This window comes from Rousettus aegyptiacus, unplaced genomic scaffold (genome assembly GCF_014176215.1).
Source record: "Rousettus aegyptiacus isolate mRouAeg1 unplaced genomic scaffold, mRouAeg1.p scaffold_m13_p_9, whole genome shotgun sequence".
NCBI classification, from domain to species: domain Eukaryota; kingdom Metazoa; phylum Chordata; class Mammalia; order Chiroptera; family Pteropodidae; genus Rousettus; species Rousettus aegyptiacus.
The window spans coordinates 64,737,905-64,761,492 of NW_023416312.1; the positions used below are offsets into that span (position 1 = coordinate 64,737,905).

Sequence of the window (23,588 nt, forward strand, 5' to 3'; positions counted from 1 at the left end):
AATCTTTTAGGTTAACATGTATATTTTAGTGTGTTATGAAATTGGGAGGAAATTATTGTTTAAATATAATTTGAATGTAAACTACATGGATGGTGACATAGCACATTTACCTGTGATAAAGACGAACATTCTGATCCTTCGATCTCTAGAAATTTAATAAGAATACAAATTTGACATAAGCATTCTGTTTACTGTCTACTTTGTAACAACAGGTAGCTTGCTTCATGTGCCATTTATGAATGGTGTGGGTAGAGTACTGGAAAAGCAGGGAAGAAACTCAAAATCCTTTAATTATTTTAATAGACATATTTCTATTTTTCTGTAATAAGTGGACATCTGTATACTATTAAAGCTCTTCATAATAATCATAATATATCTCATAATAGCTTTGGCTACCATTAACTATGTCCTAAGCACTGGGAAGACTAAAAAAGAACTGTCTATTCTATCAATTCCCATTTCTGAGCATCTGGGAGTACCTGAATAATCCATGCTCCTCAACTAGAACTTCAAAAGTCTTATGAATAGGCGGCCTGATAGTTTCTGCATCCTAAGGTCTCAGCTCAACAACTCTTGACATGCAGATTTTAAGACTTTATTATTAGGGAAACTTTTAAGCATACACAAATGTACAGGGACTATAGTACAATAGACTTTCATATACTCGTGACTCAGCTTCAAAATTATCAACATTTTGACAAGTATATTTTATCTGTACCCCCACTACTATTTTTTGGAACATTTTAAAGTAGTTCCTTCACATCATTTATTCTATCAATGAATACTTCCATATATCTCTCTGATAACCACATAACCACTACACCATATGACACCTCAAAAAAATTAGTGATGGTTTTTCAGTATACTTCAAAACATATTTCCTCAATTGTCTCAAAGTTGTCTTTTTACAATTGATTTATTCAAAACAAGATCCAAGCAAGTTCCACATATTGCATTTGCTTGCTATGTTTCTTAAGCCTCTTTTATTATGGCATTGGAGAAACTAGGTCATTTGTATTGTACTGTGTTCCACATTCTGAATCTGGCTGATTGTTTACTCATGATGCCACTTAAATTGTCCTCTTTCCCCTATATTTCCTGCAAATTTGAGGTTGCCTTGGGAGAGGCTCTAGAGAAATTTCTGAGGATACAGAAAGAGCTATATACTTAAGATTTGTGCATTTGACTGTATGTAAACTATACAGCGAAAAAATTAAGGAAATGAAAAAATAATATTTTATAGTTAGTGTTTGTTCTTATTACTGAAATACATCTTATGGCTCACATATCTGTCTATATCACTTTTTTATGCTAAGTTTGATCAGTGGTCTCAGGTATATGAGCCTGATTCTGCCATCAAAAATTTTCCCATCAACTTTCACATAAAATGGTTTAGGGTCCATTGATCATCATTGCCTAGATCCAATTTTTTTTCCATTCAGAGTTGCAAAATGATTATTTTAAAAAATTCTATTCTTTATTTATTAGCTAGAATTCTAATTTATCAGCTGGTATTCTAATAGGGTAATGAGTCTGTATACCAGCAACTTCAAGTGATGATCAGGGAAGGTATTTTTAATTTGTTTACATAAACATATGGAATTTATGTGTTTAAATCAATCGTCCTTATTACTGTTTTGAAGCTTCAGTTACCCCGCCTTTGGTCTGTGGAAGTCCCTCCAAGTTGATCCCTGTCCTGTGTCTTTTTAATAAAACTCTTTTTTTAAATATATATATATATATATATATATATATTTCAATTATGCTTGACATACAATATTATGTTATTTTCAGTTGTACAACATGACAATTGAACATTTATGTGATTTACAAAGTGATCACCCTGATAAATGTGGTACCCATCTGACACCACACATAGTGATCACAATATTATTGATTATATTCCTTGCTATACATTACATGCCCACGACTCTTTTGTAACTACCAATTTGTACTTCTTAATCCCTTCCCCTTTTACACTCACCTCCCATCTGGCAACCATCAAAATATTCTCTGTACCTATGAGTTTCTTTCTGTTTTGTTTGTTTGTTTATTTTGTTCTTTATATTTTTCTCTTCTAACTCAGATTATATTTGCACTCTGAAAGTCTTCTCATGTGCACTGAAAATATTAGTATTGCTTTGTCATTTGAGAGTTTAGCTTTTATTTTTTATTTTTATTAAGTTTATTGGGGTAACACTGGTTAATACAATTATATAATTTTCAGGTGTACATTATATTTGAAATCTGTATATTCTATTGTTTGTTAACCACCCAAAGTCCAGTTTACTTCAGCTACCATATAATTGATCCCCTTTACCCACTTCACCCTCCCCCTACTCCCCTATATTTAACCCCCTTTACCCATCTAACTCCCTCCTTCTCCCCTACCCCACTAGTAACCACTACTCTATAGCCCTCTGGTAACCAGTAAGTAATCAATAGTCCATGTCCATGAGTTTCTGTTTTTCCTGCTCATTTGTTGCTTTTAGGTTTATATCACACATATAAGTGATATCATGTGTTTTTTAACTTTTTCTGTCTGGCTGATTTTGCTTAGCATGATTATCTCAAGGTCCATCCATGTTGTCGCAAAAGGCAGTATGTCATCTCTTCCTATAGCTGAATAATATTCCATTGTATATATGTACCACATCTTCTTTATCTAACGATCTGTTGTAGGACACTTTGGTTGCTTCCATGTCCTGCCCGCCGTGAATAATGCTGCTGTGAACATCGGTGTGCAAAAATCTTTTTGGATATGAGTTTTCAAATCTTTGGGGTAAATACCCAGTAGAGGGATTGCTGGATCATATGGTAGATCAAATCTTAGTTTTTTGAGGAACTTCAATACTATTTTCCATAGTGGCTGTACCAATTTGCAGTCCCACCAACAGCATATGAAGGTTCATTTTCTCCGCATCCTCTCCAACATGTGTTATTATTTGTCCTGTTGTTTATATTTATTCTAACAGGTGTGAGATGGTATCTTATTGTGGTTTTGATTTACATTTCCTCAATAGCTAGTGATGTTGAGCATCTTTTCATATATTTGTTGGCCATTTGTATGTCCTCTAGGGAGAAGCATCTGTTCAGGTCCTCTGCCCATTTTTTGATTGGATCATTTTTGTTGTTGTTGCTGTTATTGAATTGTATGAGTTCTTTGTATATTTTGGATATTGGGCCCTTATTGGAAGTGGTGCTTGCAAATATATTTTCCTGGTCAAATGGTTGCCTCTTTACCTTGTCGATGGTTTCTTTTGCTGAGCAGAAGCTTTAGTTTGATGTACTCCCATTCATTTATTTTTGCTTTTACTTCCCTTGCTTTTGAGATCAAATTCATAAAATCCTCTTTAAGTCCAAAGTTCTTGAGTTTAGTTCCTATGTATTCTTCTATGCACTTTATTATTTCAGGTCTTATATTTAGGTGCTTGATCCATTTTGAGTTAATTTTGGTGGGTGGTGATAGACAACAGTGTAGTTTCATTCTTTTGCTGGCAGCTTTCCAGTTTTCCTATCACCCTTTATTGAAGAGGCTTTCCTTTCTCCATTATATGTATTTGGCTGTTTTTGTCAAAAATTATTTGCCCATATAAATATGGGTTTACTTCTGGGTGCTCAATTCTGTTCCACTGGTCCATGTGTCTATTTTTCCGCCAAGACCATGCCATATTGATTACTGTTCCTTTGTAGTACAATTTGAAGTCGGGCACATTGAGGTCTCCAGTCTCATTCATTTTTCTCAGGATGGCTTTGACAATTCTGGCTCTTTAGTGCTTCCATATGAATATGATGATTTTTTGTTCTATTTCTTTAAAAAATGCCGATGGGATTTTGATGGGGATTGCATTAAATCTGTATAATGCTTTAGGTAATAAGGTCATTTTAACTATACTGATTCTTTGAATCTAAGAACACGGAATAGCTTTCCATTTCTTTGTATCTTCTTCAATTTCTTTTAATAGGGCCTTATAGTTTTCATTATATAGGTCCTTCATATGCTCTTTTAAATTTATTCCTAGGTATTTTAGTTTCTTTGTTGCAATTATAAAAGGAATTATTTTCTTTCTATCTTTTCTGACACATCATTATTAGAGTATAGAAATGCTATGGATTTTTGTATGTCGATTTTGTATCCAGAGACTTTACCGTATTTCCTTACTGTTTCTAGTGGTGTTCTTGTGGAGTCTTTAGGGTTTTCTATATAGAAAATCATATTATCCACAAATAGTGACAGTTTAACTTCTTTGTTTCCTATTTGGATGCCTTTTATATCTTTCTCTTGCCTGATTGCACTCGCTAGGACCTCCAATGTTATATTGAATAGCAGTGGCAATAGTGGACGGCCTTGTCTTGTTCCTTATCTTAGAGGGAAGGTTTTTAGATTTTCCCCATTAAATATAATGTTGGCTGAGATTTTATCATAGATGGCCTTTATTATTTTAAGATACTTTCCTTCCATACCAATTTTGTTAAATATTTTGATCATAAATCAATGCTATTTCTTGTCAAAGGCTTTTTCTGCATCTATTGATGTGATCATATGATTCTTATTTTTAAATTTATTTATGTGGTATATCACATTAATCGATTTGTGTGTGTTCAACCATCCCTGTGCCTCTGGGATGAAGCCCACTTGATCGTGGTGTATAATATTTTTAATATGTTGCTATATTCCGTTTGCTAGTATCTTATTTAGGATTTTGCATCTGTGCTCATGAGAGATATTGGACTGTAGTTTTCTTTTTGGTGTTATCTGTACAAGGTTTTGGTATTAGATTAATGCTGGCCTTATAAAATGAGTTTGAAAGTATTGCCTCCTCTTCAATTTTTTGGAAGAGTTAGAGAACAAGTATTAGTCTTCTTTGAATATTTGGTAGAATTCACTGGTGATGCCATCTGGTCCTGGACTTTTATTTTTTGGTTGGTTTTGGATAATTGTTTCAATTTTCGTACTGCCGATCGGTCTATTTAGATTTTCCAGATATTGATTCAGTCTAGGAAGGTCGTATTATTCCAACTACTGGTCTATTTCTTCTAGGTTATTAAATTTGGTATTATATACTTTTTCATAGTATTCTGGTATGATTCTTTGTATTTCTGCGATGCTAGTCATTATTTCACTTCTTTTACCTCTGATTTTGTTTATTTGTGTCTTTTGTCTTTTTTCTTTAGTGAGTCAGCCAGGAATTTTTCAATTTTATTAGCCACAACCGGCTTTCTGTTGCATTTATTTTTTCTTTCATTTTTTTTCTTGTTGTTGTTGTTTTCAATTTCATTTATTTCTGCTCTAATTTTGACAATTTCTTTCCTTCGGCTGACTTTAGGCCTCATTTGTTCTTCCTTTTCTAGTTTTTTAACATGAAGTATTGGTTTGTTTTTTTGGACTCGTTCTTATTTTTGGAGATGGGCCCGTAATGGTATGAACTTTCCTCTTTCGACCGCTTTTGCTGTTTGCCAAAAGATTTGATAGGTTGTACTATCATTATCATTCATTTCTCTGTATCTCTTGATCTTTCTTTGTATTTCTTCTCTGACCCAGTTATTCTTCAGTAGTATGTTGTTTAATCTCCATGCATTTGTGGTTCTTTCTGATTTCTTTCTTCAGTTGATATCTAGTTTCAAAGCATTATGATTAGAGAACATGGTTTGTATGATTTCAACCCTCATATTTGTCAAGGCTATCTCTGCATCCCAGTATGTGGTTGATTCTTCAGAATGTTCCGTGTGCACTAGAGAAGAATGTATAAGAGTGTTTTGGGAGGGAAAGCTCTTTAAGTGTCAATTATGTTCAGTTGAACTAATGTGTCATTTAAGGATGTTATTTCCATATTGATTTTCTGTTTAGATGATCTGTCTATATTTGACAGTGGGGTATTTAGGTCCCCTAGTACAATAGTGTTTTTGTCTATTTCTCCCTTTAATTTTGTTAGTAATTGCTTTACATATTTTGGGGCTCCCTGATTGGGAGTATAGATATTAATAAGAGTTATATCTTTTTGGTGCATGATTCCCTTTATCATTAAGAAGTGTCCCTCTGTATCTTTCTTAAACTTCTTTTTTGAAATTTAATTCGTCTGATATTAGTACCGCTACTCTTGCTTTTCTCTGAGTGCCATTTGCTTGAAATATCATTTTTTACCCTTTCACTTTGAGTCTATATTTGCCTTTGGAGCTGAGATGTGTCTCCTGGAGGCAGCATATGATTGGGCTTTGTTTTTTGATACAATCTGCAACTCTGTGCCTTTTTATTGGTGAGTTCAGTCCATTTACATTTAAGGTGATTATTGAAATATGAGGTCTTCTTATAGTTTTTTTTTATCTTTTGCTTTCTGGTATCTAAATGTTTCCATATCTTCCTTGTACTTGTTTTTCTGTTTTGTTTATTTTAGTTGGCATTTGTGGGTTTTGCCTCTGTTTCTTCTTATTTTATGTTATATACTTCAGTTCTGAATCTTTGGTGTGTGGTTACCATTACAAATATGAAAAGGATAATTACATATAGTTGTCTATTTTCTTCTGTACTTGCGTTATCTCCATTCTCCTTTGCGAATTTGGATCTTTGAATCCTCCCCTTTTCAGTCATTTTTATCTCATTTTTTTAATGTGTGCTAAACATTCATTACTATCTTGTTACAACAATTCTCTTATTATTTAAGTTTATAATGCCCTGTTTTTAGTAAGGGTTGCACTCCTCTGCTTCTATTTGCCTGATCGTCACTTTACTCCCAATTATGTATATTTTTTGGTCATTTTGGTTTAGGTCATGTGATCCCTTTGAGTATTTCCTGCAGTGCAGGCCATGTAGTGGAGAATTCCCTCAGTTTTTGTATGTCTGGAAAAGTCTTAATTTCTCCTTTATATCTAAAGGAAAGTTTAGCTGGATACATTATTCTAGGCTGGTACTTCATTTGACTTAGCAGTTTAAATATTTGAATCCATTGTTTTCTGGCTTGTAAGGTTTGCGCTAAGAAGTCCAAGGATAATCTAATGGGTTTAACTTTAAATGTTACCATTCTTTTCTCCCTGGCGGCCTTGAGAATTCTATTTTTGTCATTGATTTTTGAAAGCTTTAATACAATGTGCCTTGGTGAAGACCTTTTTGGGTTAAGGTAATTGAGTATTCTCTTGACTTCTTAAATTTCAAGCTCTAGCTCATTCCTTAGATTTGGGAAATTCTCATCCACTATTTGTCTGAAAATGCTTTCTAGCCCCTGCTGCTTTTCCTCCTCTTCGATAATGCCCATTATTCTTATGTTTCCTCTCCCGATGATATCAGCTAGTTCTTTAAAATCTCTTCATTATTTTTCATTCTTTAGTTTCTCTCTTCTTCTTTCTGATTTATTTCTAGATTCCTGTTTTCAATATCACTGATCCCTTCCTCCATTTGGTTGACTCTGTTTCCCAAGCTTTGTATTTCATTTTTCAACTCTTGCTGTGTTTGTTATCTCTCTCTCTCTCTCTCTCTCTCTCTCTCTCTCTCTCTCTCTCTCTCTCCCTCCCCGCCCCCAGAAGTTCTATTTGGTTGTTTTTGAGGGTTTCAATCTCCTTGCTCTGCTCATTTAATTGTTTTTTTTTTAATTTCTGAAATTGTTGTTATGACTCATTTGGGAACTCATCCTGAAGTACCATCCTGAAGTCTTTGTCATTTAAGTTGCATATTTCTATGTCTGTAAGCTTTTTTCCTGGAGTTTTTCTCTTTCGTTCTGCGATGCCTTGTCGCCTTGCTCTTGTTCATGGTGTTTAATGGACTATTTCTCTGCCTGGACATTAATGGAAGTGTATTCTACTGTTTTTCCAGAAAGAGGGTTTATTATATAAAGGTCTATCTTTAGCCTGTTGCAAAGAAGGTGCTTTTCTTTTGTTTTCCAGTAGGTGGCGTCTAAGTCTCTTGAATCTCTGCTTTATATAAGGCCTTAGAATGCCTTTTTTAAAAAAATTTCTTGCAGATATTTAATCACACTCTCTACCCTCAGTTTCAGTCCCTGTCAGTGTCAGCGACAGTCTTGGCAGAGTTTGCTCATATTCCCCTGGGGCTCTGTGGTGATTGGTCTCCGCGGTTATGGAGGGAGGGGCCGTCTGGGTTGGGAGTTGCGGGCTGTGGCTCAGCCTCCATTTTGCAGTCAGGACTGGTAAAAATCAACTGTTGTTTCTCTGCGGCCTCTTCCCGCTTCTCTGTCTTCTGTTCTGATGACTGAGCCCTTTCACCCAGCGCAGGGTCTCACAGCAGTCCCAGGCAGGGCTGTTAGGGAAGTCCCCGCACCTTCGCCCTTCACCCTCCTCCTGCAGGGAGCTCCAGCAGCTGTGAGAGGCAGCTTCGTCATTTCTCCCTGTCCACTACCCAACACCGGGGTTCTAACCTGTGGTAGATCTTATGCGCAGATCCCATGCTCAGATGTGCTGATGTGCAGTTTTGGTGTTTTTTGTTATGTTTTAGGTCTTCAGCTTATTGTCGTTTCAAGCGGAGAGATCTGGAGATGTCTCTCACTCTACCATGTTTCCACCAAATCTATTTTTTTTCTTTAGATTCCACATGTAAATGAAATCATATGGCATTTTTCTTTCTCTTAATGACTTACTCCACTTAACACAATACCCTCTAGATTCATTCATGTTGAGGCAGATGACAAGATTTCATTATTTTTTATAGCTGAGTAATATTTAATTATATACATATACCACTTCTTTATCAATTCATCCATTGATAGACACCCAGTTTGCCTCGATATCTTGACTATTGCAAATAATACTGCAATAAATATATGGATTCACATGTCCCTTCAAAGTGGTGTTTCTTTGGATAAATAGAAGTAGGAATATCTGGTCTATTTTTGTCTGTTGTTATAGCCTTTGTTTTAACATACATCGAACCTTCCCTGTGTCCCTGGCATGAAGCCCACTTGATTGTGGGGGATAACCTTTTTAATATGTTGCTGTTTTCAGTCCACTAGCATCTTATTTAGGAATTTTGCATCTGTGTTCATGAGAGATATTGGTCTGTAGTTTTCTTTTTCTGTGTTATCTTTACCAGGCTTTGGTAGTGGGGTAATATTGGCCTCATAAAATGAGTTGGGAAGTATTGCCTCTTCTTCGATTTGTTTGGAAGAGTTTGAGGATAACAGGTATTAAATCTTCTTTGAATGTTTGGTAGAATTCACTGGTGAAACTCTCTGGTCCTGGACTTTTGCTTTTTGGTAGGTTTTTGATGACTGTTTCAATTTTCATACTGCTAATCGATCTATTTAGATTTTCCAGTTCTTCTTGTCTCAGTCTAGGAAGGTTTTATCTTTCTAAGCACTTGTCCATTTCTTCTAGGTTATTAAATTTGGTGTTATATACTTTTTCATAGTATTCTTATATGATCCTTTGTATTTCTTCAGTGTCTGTCATAATTTCCCCTCTTTCATCCCTGATTTTGTTTATTTGTATTCTATCCCTTTTTTCTTTAGTGAATCTAGCCAGGGGTTTCTCAATTTTATTAACCTTCTGTAAGAACATGCTCTTGTTCCATTTATTTTTTCTATTATTTTCTTTGTTTTCAATTTCATTTAATTCTGCTCTAATTTTGATTCCTTCTGTTGATTTTAGGCTTCATTTGTTCTTTGTTTTCTAGTTTTTTTAAGATGAAGCTTTTGAGTTTTTTTATATGAGTTTGTTCTTGTTTTTAGAGATAGGCCTGTAATGATATGAACTTTCCTCTTATTACTGCTTTTCCCATGCCCCAAAAGTTTTGATATGTTGTGATATCATTATCATTCATTTCTGTGTATCTCTTGAGCTCTCTTTTTATTACTTCTCTGATTTGGTGAGTCTTCAGTATCATGTTCTTTAGTCTTCAAGTATTTGTTGTTCTTCTTGCTTTCTTTTTACAGTTGATGTCCAGCTTCAAAGCATTGCAGTCAGGGAATATGGTTGGTATGATTTCAACCCTCTTATATTTGTTGATGCTATCTCTGTGTCCCAGTATGTGGTCGATTCTTGAGAATGTTCCATGTGCACTAGAGAAGAATGTGTAAGCAGCTGTTTTGGGATGGAAAACTTTTTAAATGTCAATTCTGTGCAGTTGGTCTAATATGTCATTTAAGGATGTTATTTCCTTATTAATTTTCTGTTTGGCTGATCTGTCCATGTTCGACAGTGAGGTATATAGGTCCCCTAGCATGATAGTGTTTTTGTCTATTTCTCCCTTTAATTCTGTTAGTAATTGCTTTATATATTTCAAGGCTCCCTGATTGAGAACATAGATATTAATATATATTATGTCTTTTTGGTATATGATTCATTTTATCATCATTAGTGTCCCTCGGTACCTTTTTTATTGTATTTTTCATTTCTAACTGGTTCTTTTTATGTTTTCTATCTCCATTTTTGTGTATCTTATCTCTTTGTTGAAGTTCTCACTGATATTGTTAAACATCCTTATAACCAGTGGTTTGAACTCTGCATCTGGTAGGTCGCGTGTCTCTATTTTGTTTAGTTCTTTTTCTGGAGCTTTGTTTTCTTTTATTATTTGAGACATGTTTTTTTTTCTCCCCATTTTGGCTGCCTCCCTGTGTTTGTTTCTATATATTACATAGAGCTGCTATGTCTCTCAGTCTTAGTAGCATAACCTTATATAGTAAGCATCCTGTGGGACCCAGTGCTCAGTCTTTCTGGTCCAAATGAGCTGGGTGCTCCAGGTGTGTTCTTTGTGTGGATTGTGTGTACCCTACTATTTCAATGAGCTTTGGTTGCTGTTCTCATGTCAATAGGAAGGATTGACCTTCAGGCTGATTGGTATATGTAATGGCTATGATTGTAGTGGAGGAGCTGTTGTGCTGCAGCTGACCTTACACAGAAGGATCTGCTTTATCAGGGCCCTGGCCCGCCAAGTCTGCTCTTTGTGTGTACTGTTTGTAGAGGTGCTTTTGTGGTGCTCTGGTGTATCCTGAGGCAACCATCAGTTGTGCTGGTTCTGAGACCTTTTGGGAGGGGCTCTGTTGCCAGTCAAGATCAGTTGCCCTCTGTTTCCTGCCTGGGGCTACAAATTGATCTGCAGATAATTACCACTTGTACTGGGCTTGGAGTTACTTGGAGAAAGGCTAAACTGCAAAATGAGGCTGAGTGCCACTAGTACCGGGATTGGAGCTGTTCAGCAAATGGTATGGGGCACATCGAGACCAGGTGCTGCTTGGTTGCAGTTTGTGAACCTTTGAGAGATTTTAGGAATGTCTCTAACATAAGTCAAAACAGGCTGTTTATATGGAAAAGCCACTGGAAGTGGCTTGGCCCGGCCTGCAATTTGGGTTGGGCAGGATCTTGGGGAATCACTAGGGCAGGGTGTAGGTGTTAGCCCGGTTGATGGAGACTCATATGTAGGCTGCCTGTGTCTGCATGCCGTGTGGGGGATGGGCTCAACAAAAAATCGGTAGCCTCTGCCAGCACTTCTGTCTGGGAGATAACTGCCCCTCCAGCCCTCGCCCTAAAGGATAGCGCCTTTCAAGCTGCTGTCCTAGCACTGCAGCTCAGAGCCAGTGAGTCCCTCAGAGATTACATCTGTGTGCAGGCCCTTTAAGAGAAGTGCCTGTTACTCCAGCAGCCCTCCATCTCACTCAGCCACAATGTCCTCTGGTTTTCACAGCCAGAGGTTGTGGAGGCTTCTCTTTCTGACACTGGAACTGTGAGCTTAGGAACCTGATGTAGGGCTCCTCAGGGGTGACCTCCACATCCTCAATATTTCTCCAGATTTTTAACTGCCACCTGTGGGTGCGGGGCCAGCCCGTTCTGAAGCTACCGGTTTCAAGGTGGCTTATTCTGTATGTCCTTAGTTATAGGTCTTATGTTCACCTAGACTTCAGGCAATTCTCAACGATGCTTCTCTTGCTTTGTTCTAATTCTTATGTGGTCATGAGAGGAAGCGAGCACAGCGTTTACCTACTCTGCCATCTTGACGGGAACTGAAAACCGCATTGAGATTTGATAACTTTCTTGCTTTCTGATATAAGACTCTTCAGGCTTATTTTGTGCATTTCCTCTTCAGATCCGTAATTGGCCATGTCTCTGAATCCAGGTTCCTTTTAGTGAAAAATGTGACTTAGATACCACAATCTGAAATTAAGGGTTTTCATTGCTGGTGGATTTGTCATTGTTTGGATGCCTTTTCATTGGACAGAGTTAAGAAATACATATTTTTAAGAGCCAAATACCATGAGTTCATATTAATACTTCTAACTGAAATTTAAAATAAGTTTTTTTTTGTATACTTATTGTCTCTCCCTGCTACCTCTCTCTTCCTGAGGTGAAAATCTTGATTCCTAATGACATTAACATGATTTAATATTTCCTTTATCCTACAATATACTTATATTAGCTTCAAAATAGAAATTTAAAAATTAACAAAATAACCATTTTAATTTTAATAATAATAGAATTCTTAAATGCCATTAATTCTTTCTGTTCTTGCTTCCCCTTTGAATTGACTAATTTCACTAAGGAATTATAGTTAAAATATCATGTTTTAAAGGCACTTGAAATAATTCCTTTCTCTGTATCATTATGTCAACTTCTTGCTATCCATTAGGTTAATTGGCTCTTAACTGTTTTCAATTTTTAGTGATTTCCTTTTGGTTTTTTCTTAATTTTTATTTTTAATTATTTAAAACATTTGCATTGTTATAGAAGATAAAGTCAGAGATTTCCCCATTCATCCTTGCCATTTCCTTATTCTGTTTCCACCTTCTCCCTAGGTGTAATCATTTTAATTTTTGTTTTTGTTTTTTAATCTTTTCATTGTTGAGTATTGCTACTCTTCTTATAAAATGGTAGCATATTATATACACTACATACACTTTGTATTTTTTAGTTAACATTATGTCTTGGGGACCACTACATATTTCAAAGTCCAGAGACCTTCCTCATTTTTTTAACAGCTGCATGCCCTTACATTAGGTATATGCACTATCATTTGTTTAGGCATGGCCCTGTTGTTTCTAATCTTTAGCTATAACTATTGTTTGTTTCTAAACGCTAGCAATACTAATGCTACAATCAATAACCTGGAATCAGTATTTTGTTTCATAATTTCTAGTGTATCTTTGGGATTGATCCTTAGATATAAATTATTCACCTACAGAGACAATATGTACTTTTGCCAATACTGAAAAGGAAATTCGATTGAAGAATTTGGAGGGTGATCACATCGATGATATATGTGACACCTACCCACCCCCTGCTGAATTCAATATTCATCACAAACCTGGGAGAATCACTTTATAGCTTACAAAAGACATTTCATCTACTAATTTCCCTGCTTTTACTAAATACAATGAAGACAATGCTCTCTCAAATAGGAGTTTCTTCTACAGTTTTCTATAAGAGGCTTTTAACACATATAGTTTTTTTCTATAATGTTTAAAAGAACAGTGAGTGATAATAATCAATGAGACACATATTGTCCATTGCTTTTCTAAATGTAATTTTCATAATTCCCTTAGCTAGGATATTATTTTATTGTTACTAATTGTTATTTGGTTCAAGGAATTTATTACTTTTTATAGGGTCCTCCTGGACTTCCTGGATTTCCAGGGACACCAGGACTTCCTGTAAGTAGGATTTGGCTTTTATTTAAAATCCCTTAAAAAATAATCTAAGATATATTATACATGTGTCATATCCATTTTCAAAGGGAATGCCAGGACATGATGGGGCCCCAGGACCTCAAGGTGTTCCTGGATGCAATGGAACCAAGGTGAGATTTCTTCAACTTAATCTTAGTCAATATGCTTGATAATAATAGATTTAAAAATCTAAATAAATTAATACGAAGAATGTTGAAGAAGAGATATAGTGGCTTCATGTCTAGATGTGTTCTGAGTTAACATTTTAAATATATTAGAACATCAGTAATGCTTTAGGTATGTGTAAGTAGCTTGGATATTGCATTGGGTTGAACATTACTTACAAAATCCTTTTCCGACTTTAGTGTAAAGTAAGATGAGAGTTAAAAAGAGGAATTAGGATATATATGTTTCAAATATTATATTACTTGTTATAAGTAATACTTATGAATGCCGTTCCTTATTTTGCTTTTTAAAAACTAGGTACAGTTTAAGTTTTCAACTATTTCGCATTTAAATTTTTTTCCTTGCTTAATAACTTCCTTAAAAATATCCTAAAAATCCATATGTAATACAGCACATCAATTTTTACTATAAACTATTAGTATGAAGCACGAAACTCTTCTTAATCAGTGTAAATGAGAAATTTAACAATTTAAAAAGAAAAATAAAACATTACATAGGACAAAAATATATATATATATATATATAAAATCTATTTTTAATGGTGACATTGGTTAATTAAATGCGATGTTTCAGCTGTACATTTTAACAGTAAGGCATATATATATGTACATGTGTGTTCACCTCCCATAGTTAGATTTCTTTCTGTTCATCACATATTTGACCCCTTTTACCCCATCTACCTCCCTTCCCCTTCCCCCCTACCCTCTGGTAACCACTAGTCTGTTGTTCATGTCCATGAGTCTCTGTTTGTCCTGTCCATTTGTTGCTTTTAGGACAAATATTTTTTCCTGATCCACTTTTCTTGTTTTTAGTCAACTGTTTGTTTATATTTTATATTTAATATAAAATATATTTATATTTAATATATTTATATTTAATATAAAGTAATAGCAAGAAAAAATGAGGAAAATTTGCTCATTATGAAAGCTTACGTATTATTATAACCTCCATTCTTATTTCCTCAGTTTTTTTCCTTTTCCTATAAGTTAGTGCAATACGTTATTATTTTCTGTAGGTTCTTTTGGTATTTCCCATTTTTCACGTAATATTCTGTGAAACTATTCATGAATACCCTAGATCTTTCTAACTACTGGCATGTGTAGGATTTTATATTAGACCATGTATTTAAAATAATTTGAACAAACTATTTTGCATTACAAAGGCCATATTTTGTGATAATTATTGTAGTGTATACTTGAAGGCAGTAAAATTTTCATCTCCAATATTTCTCCACTTCAGTGTGACCCTTGCCAACAACAATAAAAACAACAACAACAACAATCTTACTTTGAATTTGTGAGGTTTACTTGTGCTCTTCATTTCATCAGGGCAATCTTTCAGGGATAGGACCAATGTGGAATTAATTTGCATAGCAAATTGCATATTAAAGTGGACTACATTCTTGTACCTGTTCTGTTTTTTTGTTTTTTGTTTGTTTGTTTGTTTTGCCAGCATACCTTGAGCAACAGACCACTAGCCAAAGTTTTAAATTTGAAGACCAAATGTATCTACAATGAGTATACTACGCTATATAATTAAATGGATCTTTTTCTTTCTTTTTATAAAGCTGCTCCTTAGAAGATTTCATAATTAGTTTGTGTTTGAAACCTCCAATTATATGAGCAACAAATTTTTAAAAATATATTTATTACGTATACTTTCAGAATAACTGGTTTCTTATATTTCTTGCTATGTAACTATCAGAATGAACCCCAGAGTTGGAGCCACAATACATGGATTCTTTTGTTTTCCATCTTCTAAACTTGAGGTATAGGCCACTTCCTTTCTCTCTGGGCTTACCTTTTCCATGAGTAAAAAGTGGTGGAGAGAGAGGTATTGGACAATAATTCAAAGGCATGTGGCTATAATAGTTTTACTGTTTTAAATCTCTGACAAAAAGGATGTTTCTAGGATTACTGTGGCATGTAGGTATTTGAAAGGAGGTTGAGGTTCTTCTACAGCAATTTTAACTTTTCTTTTCCTAAACCATATGTCCATGTTCATACTCTACAATAGTGAGTAAGAAAAATTGGGTACCTAGAAAACATAATGACCTGCAATTGCTAGAACTATTGCTATTATTGTCCTCTGGGTGATATTAATGGCATTCTTTCTTACCATCTTCTTTTTACAAAAATAATTTGAAATAGTTTACAATAAAAGAAAAAGGCAATAGGGAGTTAAAATAAGAATCTGTATAATACATGGACAGGAAATTGGGGCAAATCATTAACTATTAAATGTGATTATGACCAGGAATCTATGGTGTGACTATCTGAAAATGGATTTTTCAGAAAAAATGAATGAGGTAGAAGAGTTTTTTCTTTATTTCTGATTGGGATTGATGAGTAGGGATAAAAGTGTCATAGAAGGTTGACTTGATATGGATAGTTGATATTGAAGTAATTGAAAAGTGAAGGCTGATGCATTTTTGGTAATCGCATGTTTTGAATGACTTTTACAAAAAAACTTTTCAATACGTCATTGTCTTTTGGTATACTTATGCTTTTTTTCTTGTTCTTCCATGCTCTTTATTTTTTTAACTCCTTTTAGGGAGAACGTGGATTTCCAGGAAGTCCCGGTTTTCCTGGTTTACAGGGTCCTCCAGTAAGTCATAAAATTTGGGAATATACTGAACCCAGGAATTGACAGAGGAAGCGGAAGTGTAGAAAGTGAGCTCAGTTCATTCATGTGGAACAACATAGTACATTATAAAGTAGTAAATTAGAAAACTATTTTTTTAAAAAAAGAAGTTACTGGGTAAAAGCAGGATTCTATAGTATTTAATATAATGTCATTTCTAAGTATCCTAAGATACATAGGGCTTAAAGTGACACTACAGTAGTCTATTTAGTTTGGACTCTATTTGGAAAGCATCGCATCTTTTGCCTTTTCTTTTTAATAATAGGGACCTCCTGGGATTCCAGGTATGAAGGTAAGCATTTTGAATAAAATATTTGGAAAACCTGCAACTTTAATGAGATAATGTCTCTGACTTCTTTCTTAAAATTCACGCTTCTAGAAGTTGTGCAGATGCACATTTACAAGCTCTTCTTAAGTAGTCTCCTTCCTTCTTGTGGCTTTAAATACCTTCTACATGCCGATACACTTGCAAATGTGTATACCAGACTCAAATTTCAGATACCTTCAGTCCTCATTACATTTTGATACAATTAACCACCTGCTCCCCATAGAAATACTTTCCCCCTGTATTCTGTGACACTATCATTCCCTGATTTTTCTTCTGCATCTCTGGTCATTCTGCAGTCTTCTATGCAGACTCATTCTATTCTATCCAGCAGGTATTAAGACACAGTCTTGACTCTTCTCTTCTATGCCTAGCAATATTATTAATGCTTATGATATTGATTAATATTTAGTTACTGAACACCTAAACTTATATCTGTAGAACAGACTTTTCTCCTGACCTGGATGCCTCCCTAATATCTCCACTCAAATATCTCCCAGATATTCAAATTAACATGTTCAAAATTAAAACAGACCCCAAAATAAACTTGCTTCTCCCTCTGGCTTCCTTATCTCTAAAATTTTCATCACAATATATTATGTACACCATTACAGGAGCCCAAAACCTGAGAGTGTTTATATTTTCTACCTTTTCACACACATCCTCATTTCATTCTATCACTAAATACTCTTAATTTTGCCTATAAAATATATCTTAAATTCATCCACTTATCTCCATCTCCACTGACACCATATTAATCATAATGTCTCATCCGGGCAATTGTAATAGCTGCTTAACTAGTCCCCTCTTTTGCTATATCCCCGACCTTCCAGCCTGATTGCTTTTCCATGAAACAGCCAAGAATGATGTTTTAAAAATATAAATCAATAATTTAATCTTCCTGCTTATAAACCTTCAAGGACTTCCCACTACATCTAAGATAGAGTCACATTCTTTTTCATGACCTGTAAGACCTGCATGTTCTGGTCCCTTCCCTGCATTTCCAGCTTTATCTTTACCACTTTTCCCTAGTCTCACTGATCACACTACTCTACATTAAGTTATTTGAATGTGCCAAGCTCTTTTATTTCGGGGTCCTTGGTACATGCTATTTACTTACATTAACCAGTACTCTTCCCCCATCTTCATCTAGCTGACTCCTTATTATCCTTTAGATCTCAGCCTGAATGTTACCTTCACAGATTTCCCTTCTATGACTGCCCACACTAAATTAACTTCCTTCACTATTTATTTTTTTTAATTGAAATATATTTGACATGTAACATTGTGTAAACTTAAGGTATACAACATGTAAATTTGATACATTTATATATTATAATATAATTGCCATTACAATGATAATTACTACCTTCATCACATCACATAATTATCATTTCTTTTTAATCCTCCACTATTTCTTTATCATCTACCATGTTGGGTTTTTTTACAACCCTTAACAGAACATTTTGTCATATTATTTGTTTACATGTTATAGTCTGCATTTCTCCAGTATATTGTTTACAACATGAGAACAGAGATGTTGTTTATCTTTTCACTACTGAGTATCCAGAGCCTAACACAATTCTTGGCAAATACTAATATTTAATAAGTGTTTTTTAGTGAATGAGAAATTGAAAGTACTACGTGCTCTTAGTAAATCAACTGTGCTTCAGTATACTCTGGCCACTTCCTCATTTCCCTTTAAAAGGTAAATTTATCCATATTAATTATTGAATTTGCGTAATCTTCCAGGACATTTATGTGACAAATTGAATTCTCAGATCATTCTTTGTGCACTTGCTAGTTTTCATGTATCATAATTGTTAGTTATTACTTCCATTGATGGTTTCTTTCAGGGAGAACAAGGTAGTATAATTATGTCGTCACTGCCAGGACCAAAGGGTAATCCAGGATATCCAGGTCCTCCTGGAATACAAGTAAGCATCCACTGATTTTCCTCTTTGCTGTATTGGTTTAATCAGATCACAGCATCACTTTTTTCTCCTCAATATTTAGTACCCACTATTTTAGTTATATAAATTATCATGTGAAGTTTGATAGATATTGCATATACCTTGTACCTGAAGATAAAAGCAGTCTGGATAAGGGAGAATTTTAAGAAGCATTACCTTTTTCCTTTTGCTTTTCTATCCAGTTTGCATGGAAATATTTGTTTTGAGTTTGGCAACAGAAATAGACTTCTATATTCTTATCCTTGTACTGTGGGGATCAGTAGCATAGTAGGAGTAGTCCTGATAATTGTAAATGGTGTGATTAAAAATAAAAGGCATAGGCCTCCCATTTCAGATATTAGAAGACATCATTTGTAACACTATCAGTTATGCATTATATATGAACATATTTTGAAGGCTGAAGGAATAAAATTTATGCATGGTGAACATAAACTATAATCTTAAGAAAAAAGTTATTATGTTAGCCTACAGGTAGCATGCATGCATAGAAATGGTAATAACTTTGGAGTATTAGGAAGTCAATTTTTTGAGGTTTATATTTCATGAAGATTAATCTCTGCCAAAAATAAAAATCAGTACTTTCTAATATTTAATCACTTAAGGTACAATGTTAGGGACTTTTTTTAACTACTACCTCATTTCATACTTGTCATGACCTATCCATATGCTCATACATACTCTCAATCTTACCCTTTATCTTTTATAAGTTTTTATTATGTAATATTTGAAATACAGCAGAATACATGCAAAATATATGTATTCTGTGAAGCGTAACTACCAAATGAACACTTGTGATCAATACAACGTGTGAGAACTAGACCATTAAAACCATTTTAATTCAACCTGTGGTTTCTGCCTTGTCCCATATATTGCATAAGCATATATCTCTAAGTAATAGAATACTTAGTCTTGCTGTTAAAATAATATAATACTTGTGAGGTTTTCTGCAAATTTTTCTATTTGATATGTTAAGATTCATCCATATTACTGTATATGGGTGTAGTTCATTCAGTTTCACTTCCATATAATATTTCATTGTATGAACATTCTACAAGTGGTTTCTCTAACCTCTTATTTTTGAATATTTGAGCTGTTTGGGGATTTTTTTTTAATTACAAAACTATCAGGGATTTATACCTAGATATAGAATTACTAGATTTCAGGGGAGTCAATTTTTTTACTTTTTACGATGCCAAATTGTGTTCCACGACAGTTGCAAAATTCCCTCCTTTTTGTCCCAGTTATTTTCACTTTCTTTATTGTCTTTAATCTTATTTATTTTTTTTATTTTAAAATTAGAAAAGCCACCTTAAAAGTAGTAGCCTTTCGCTTCCCATTTTTAGCATAAAAGCCCCTCTAAAAGCCCATCTTCATAGCTTTATTTTCTAAAATTTCCTTATGATGATTGTTGTACATTTATTATCTATCACTGTAAAACACAAGTTTTCTAAAAGTTTCATTCATTCTGTCTAGTTGAATTTATTTATAGTTATTTAATCCATTTGTTTTTATACATTTTACATTTCTGATTATACTGCAGAATTATAGAATTGTAGAACAGAATTCTGGCAACTCAAGTTCAAATTTCATTCATTTAGTTCTTTTTATGATACAATGAGGTTTTTTATCCTTTTCTTTACTTTTTTAATAGGGCCCAGCTGGTCCCACTGGTATACCAGGGCCAGTTGGTCCTCCAGGACCACCAGGTTTGATGGTAAGCTTGCTTCTGTAATTTCATTTCTCCTTTTCTTTTCATTTCCTTCACAAACATATATGATTTGAAAGTATAATGTATTTTCAGTGCTCACAATCTATAATATTCTTATTTACTGGAGGTTTTACAATGCTATCATGAATGATATATGCTAAGTAATAGCTCAATTTTATAGATGAGAAAAATTAGGTTCACAAACAGTAAGATATATAATAAAGTATTTTGTTGTTTACCTCTCGATGTGCCAGTGTTGAAGTTGATTCTGGTCATCTCATGAAGTCTTCTAAAGCAGTTCTCTAGTTACTTGATGAAACATGTTCCCTCAAATTCCAGGGTTTTTTTGTTTGTTTGTTTAAAAGGAACAAAAACAGGTATTCACCAAAAAAAAATGGTCTCTCATTTCTTAAGGGCCTGTGACAAAATAGTAGGTTTGGTAAGAATAGTGAATCACTCTGCAATGGGATAAGGTTTTGTATATCCTTGGAAAGAAGTAAAAACTTCTAAAGTCCCTGAATGTGCAGCTAGCCTCTTTATTACCTCTATGGTCACTCATATTTTTTATTCTAATTAGTTCTAAGTATTTTTACACCTGAAATACTCAGATTTAATTCAAGTCATGTTTTAGACTTAGAGCTTTGTTATTGCCTGCTTAGAAGGGCAAGAAAATTGTACTTCAGCCAAAGTAATTTCTCATGTGCCACTCTATCTCTCATCTACCACATATTTAAGTAATAGTTTACATTATATCTTTATAGATTGCACATTTCCACTTGTGACAATTGGTCCTCTATTCTTGAATGCAAGAAACATTTGTTAAATACTAGAAGAATCTATCAGAAATGACTGTGATTTCTGCTTTCCCGGAAATCTTTCTTAGAGGATTAGAAAACCTTTTTGTTTAGCTAGTTTTACTTGTTGACTTCCTGCAATACATGAGGCTCTGGACTATGGCACTTTTTTCTAACTCTGTTGTTACAACATTGGTATATTCTAAGTGTGTTATTACACCTTGAATTCCCTTAGCTCTTGTGGCCACATAACTGATTTAGTCTGTACTTCTAAATTTCCTTCCAATTAACCCTGTTTCAACAGGTAAAGCAAAGACTAAGAAATGCCACCATGATATAGTATATAAATAAATAGGTCCTTTGAGATCGAGAGGTGATACAGTCGGGCAGACAAATGTTGTTTCACTTAAATGCTTTTTGACTTTTAAAACCTTAGAACATTCTCAAATATACAAAGTTAAATCATGTAAAATAAAACAACTAAAAAATTAAACACATACATTTTATAATTAGAGAGTTAATTGCTTTATGTTACTTAAAATAACCTATAATTCTGGATGAAAAATGTAATGTGTCTGTTGAAATTAACTTTTGTATTGATTTTTGGCATGGTTCTACCCCTCTGCCTCTACACATCCTTGCATTTTTAACCCTGCCCTCTCTATACTGTCATGAGAAGTCTCTACATTTACCTAGTTTGTTTAAATCATTTTAAATGTGTAACTATGACTAGAAAGTAATGAGAAAAAAACATGAAATATTATTTTGAAGGGCTTTTTAGTCCTCACCATTTATGAAACAATATAATTTTTAATAAACTTATTAATATAATGTTTCCTTTTCTGGGTCTTCTTAGGGGCCACCTGGTCCACCAGGACTTCCAGGACCAAAGGTATTTTCTTTCTCATTACATCTTTTATTTAGTGTGGATTCTTTTGGTCATTTTCAATGAGATTTTAAACTGAAACCTCTCTCTTCAGGGGAATATGGGCTTAAATTTCCAGGGACCCAAGGGTGAAAAGGTGAGTAAAGAAAAAAATCGGTTACTCAACTTCATGTTTTCTCCTTTCATAGTCATTTGAACTTGTCATTTTGCTTCTTGCAACTGATTTTGTTTACATGTTATATTGTTGTCTGTGTAAATTATGAAATATCACTTATTTTACCTTACAAACAGGGCGAGCAAGGTCTTCAGGGCCCTCCCGGGCCACCTGGGCAGATCAGTGAACAGAAAAGACCAATCGATGTAGAGTTTCAGAAAGGAGATCAGGTGAGTACGTAGGGAAGAAATCAATGAACACTTTACTATGACAGCGGCATTCCATTAAAATGCACTATAAGCTGGAATATGGTTATATGTTAAGGTATTTTTAAAATAAGAATTTGAGATAATTATATTTTAAAATAGTTTTATTGATATATAATTCACATACCATACAATTCACCCATCGAATGATTACATTTTTAGTATATTTACAAAATAGTGAAATCACTATAATCTGAGAGCATTCTTATCACACTCCCCCAAAAATTCCATACCTATTAATTGTCACACCCCATTTCTTCCCAAACTCTCCAATCCTAGGTATCCACTAATTTAATTTTTTGACTCTGTAGATTTTCCAATTCTGGACATTTCATATAAATGGAGTTGTGTAATATGTGGTATTCTGTTTAGAAATAGTTGTCTGATACCTTACTTCTACTAGAGTAGATGAGGGGATCAAACATATCTTTTATAGTATAATGGACCATCATCCTTGAACAGAGTTCATGCATTGTAGTTTCACCTAAATGCTAGTAAAAAGGTTAAAAATAAAGGACAATTTGTATTGAAACTCTAGCATTAATATGGATTGGGCCATTTAATTCTCTGCCAAAATGTATGTGTTTTATATAGCCTCCAAATCTCTTAATTTTAGATACTCTTGCTTTTTTAAAAAACATTTTGTAAGAATAAAAAATTATTAATACTTTCATTTTAAGTGTTATCTTGTTTTTTAACCTCAAAAGTTGGCTTGTACATACAATAGAAATTAGCTGAAGTGAGCAAAGGTGGCTCTAAGTTTTATTGCCTAGGAGATTTCAACTTTGAATTAGAAACATTTGGTTATCTTTGGTTATACTACATGAGTCTATAGTTGAGCTTGTTAAAAGAATTCTTAGCTAGCTGTAGTATTAATAGTATTAATATTGCTTTCCTTTTCCTGCTACTACATAGGGACTTCCTGGTGACCGGGGGCCTCCTGGACCTCCAGGGTTGCGTGGTTCTCCAGTAAGTAACCTAAAATTTTTTAGCAGCATTTAATGTAAATTGATGTGGATACGTAGTACTCATAAACCAATGTAAAACTACTTTTGTGT

At 34.2% G+C, this 23,588-nt stretch overlaps 1 protein-coding gene across 5 annotated transcripts in view; it reads left to right on the forward strand.

The window, feature by feature from the left end:
- COL4A5 (collagen type IV alpha 5 chain) overlaps window positions 1-23,588 on the forward strand; it is a 230,575-nt gene that overhangs the window by 107,101 nt on the left and 99,886 nt on the right. For all 5 annotated transcript variants that reach the window (XM_036227179.1, XM_036227178.1, XM_036227180.1 and 2 more), the window contains exons 5-14: window positions 13,536-13,580; window positions 13,664-13,726; window positions 16,335-16,388; window positions 16,690-16,716; window positions 18,606-18,686; window positions 20,374-20,436; window positions 22,081-22,116; window positions 22,205-22,246; window positions 22,402-22,494; window positions 23,446-23,499. In XM_036227179.1, the coding sequence (XP_036083072.1) occupies window positions 13,536-13,580; window positions 13,664-13,726; window positions 16,335-16,388; window positions 16,690-16,716; window positions 18,606-18,686; window positions 20,374-20,436; window positions 22,081-22,116; window positions 22,205-22,246; window positions 22,402-22,494; window positions 23,446-23,499 (558 nt within the window). The remainder of the gene's footprint in view (window positions 1-13,535; window positions 13,581-13,663; window positions 13,727-16,334; window positions 16,389-16,689; window positions 16,717-18,605; window positions 18,687-20,373; window positions 20,437-22,080; window positions 22,117-22,204; window positions 22,247-22,401; window positions 22,495-23,445; window positions 23,500-23,588) is intronic.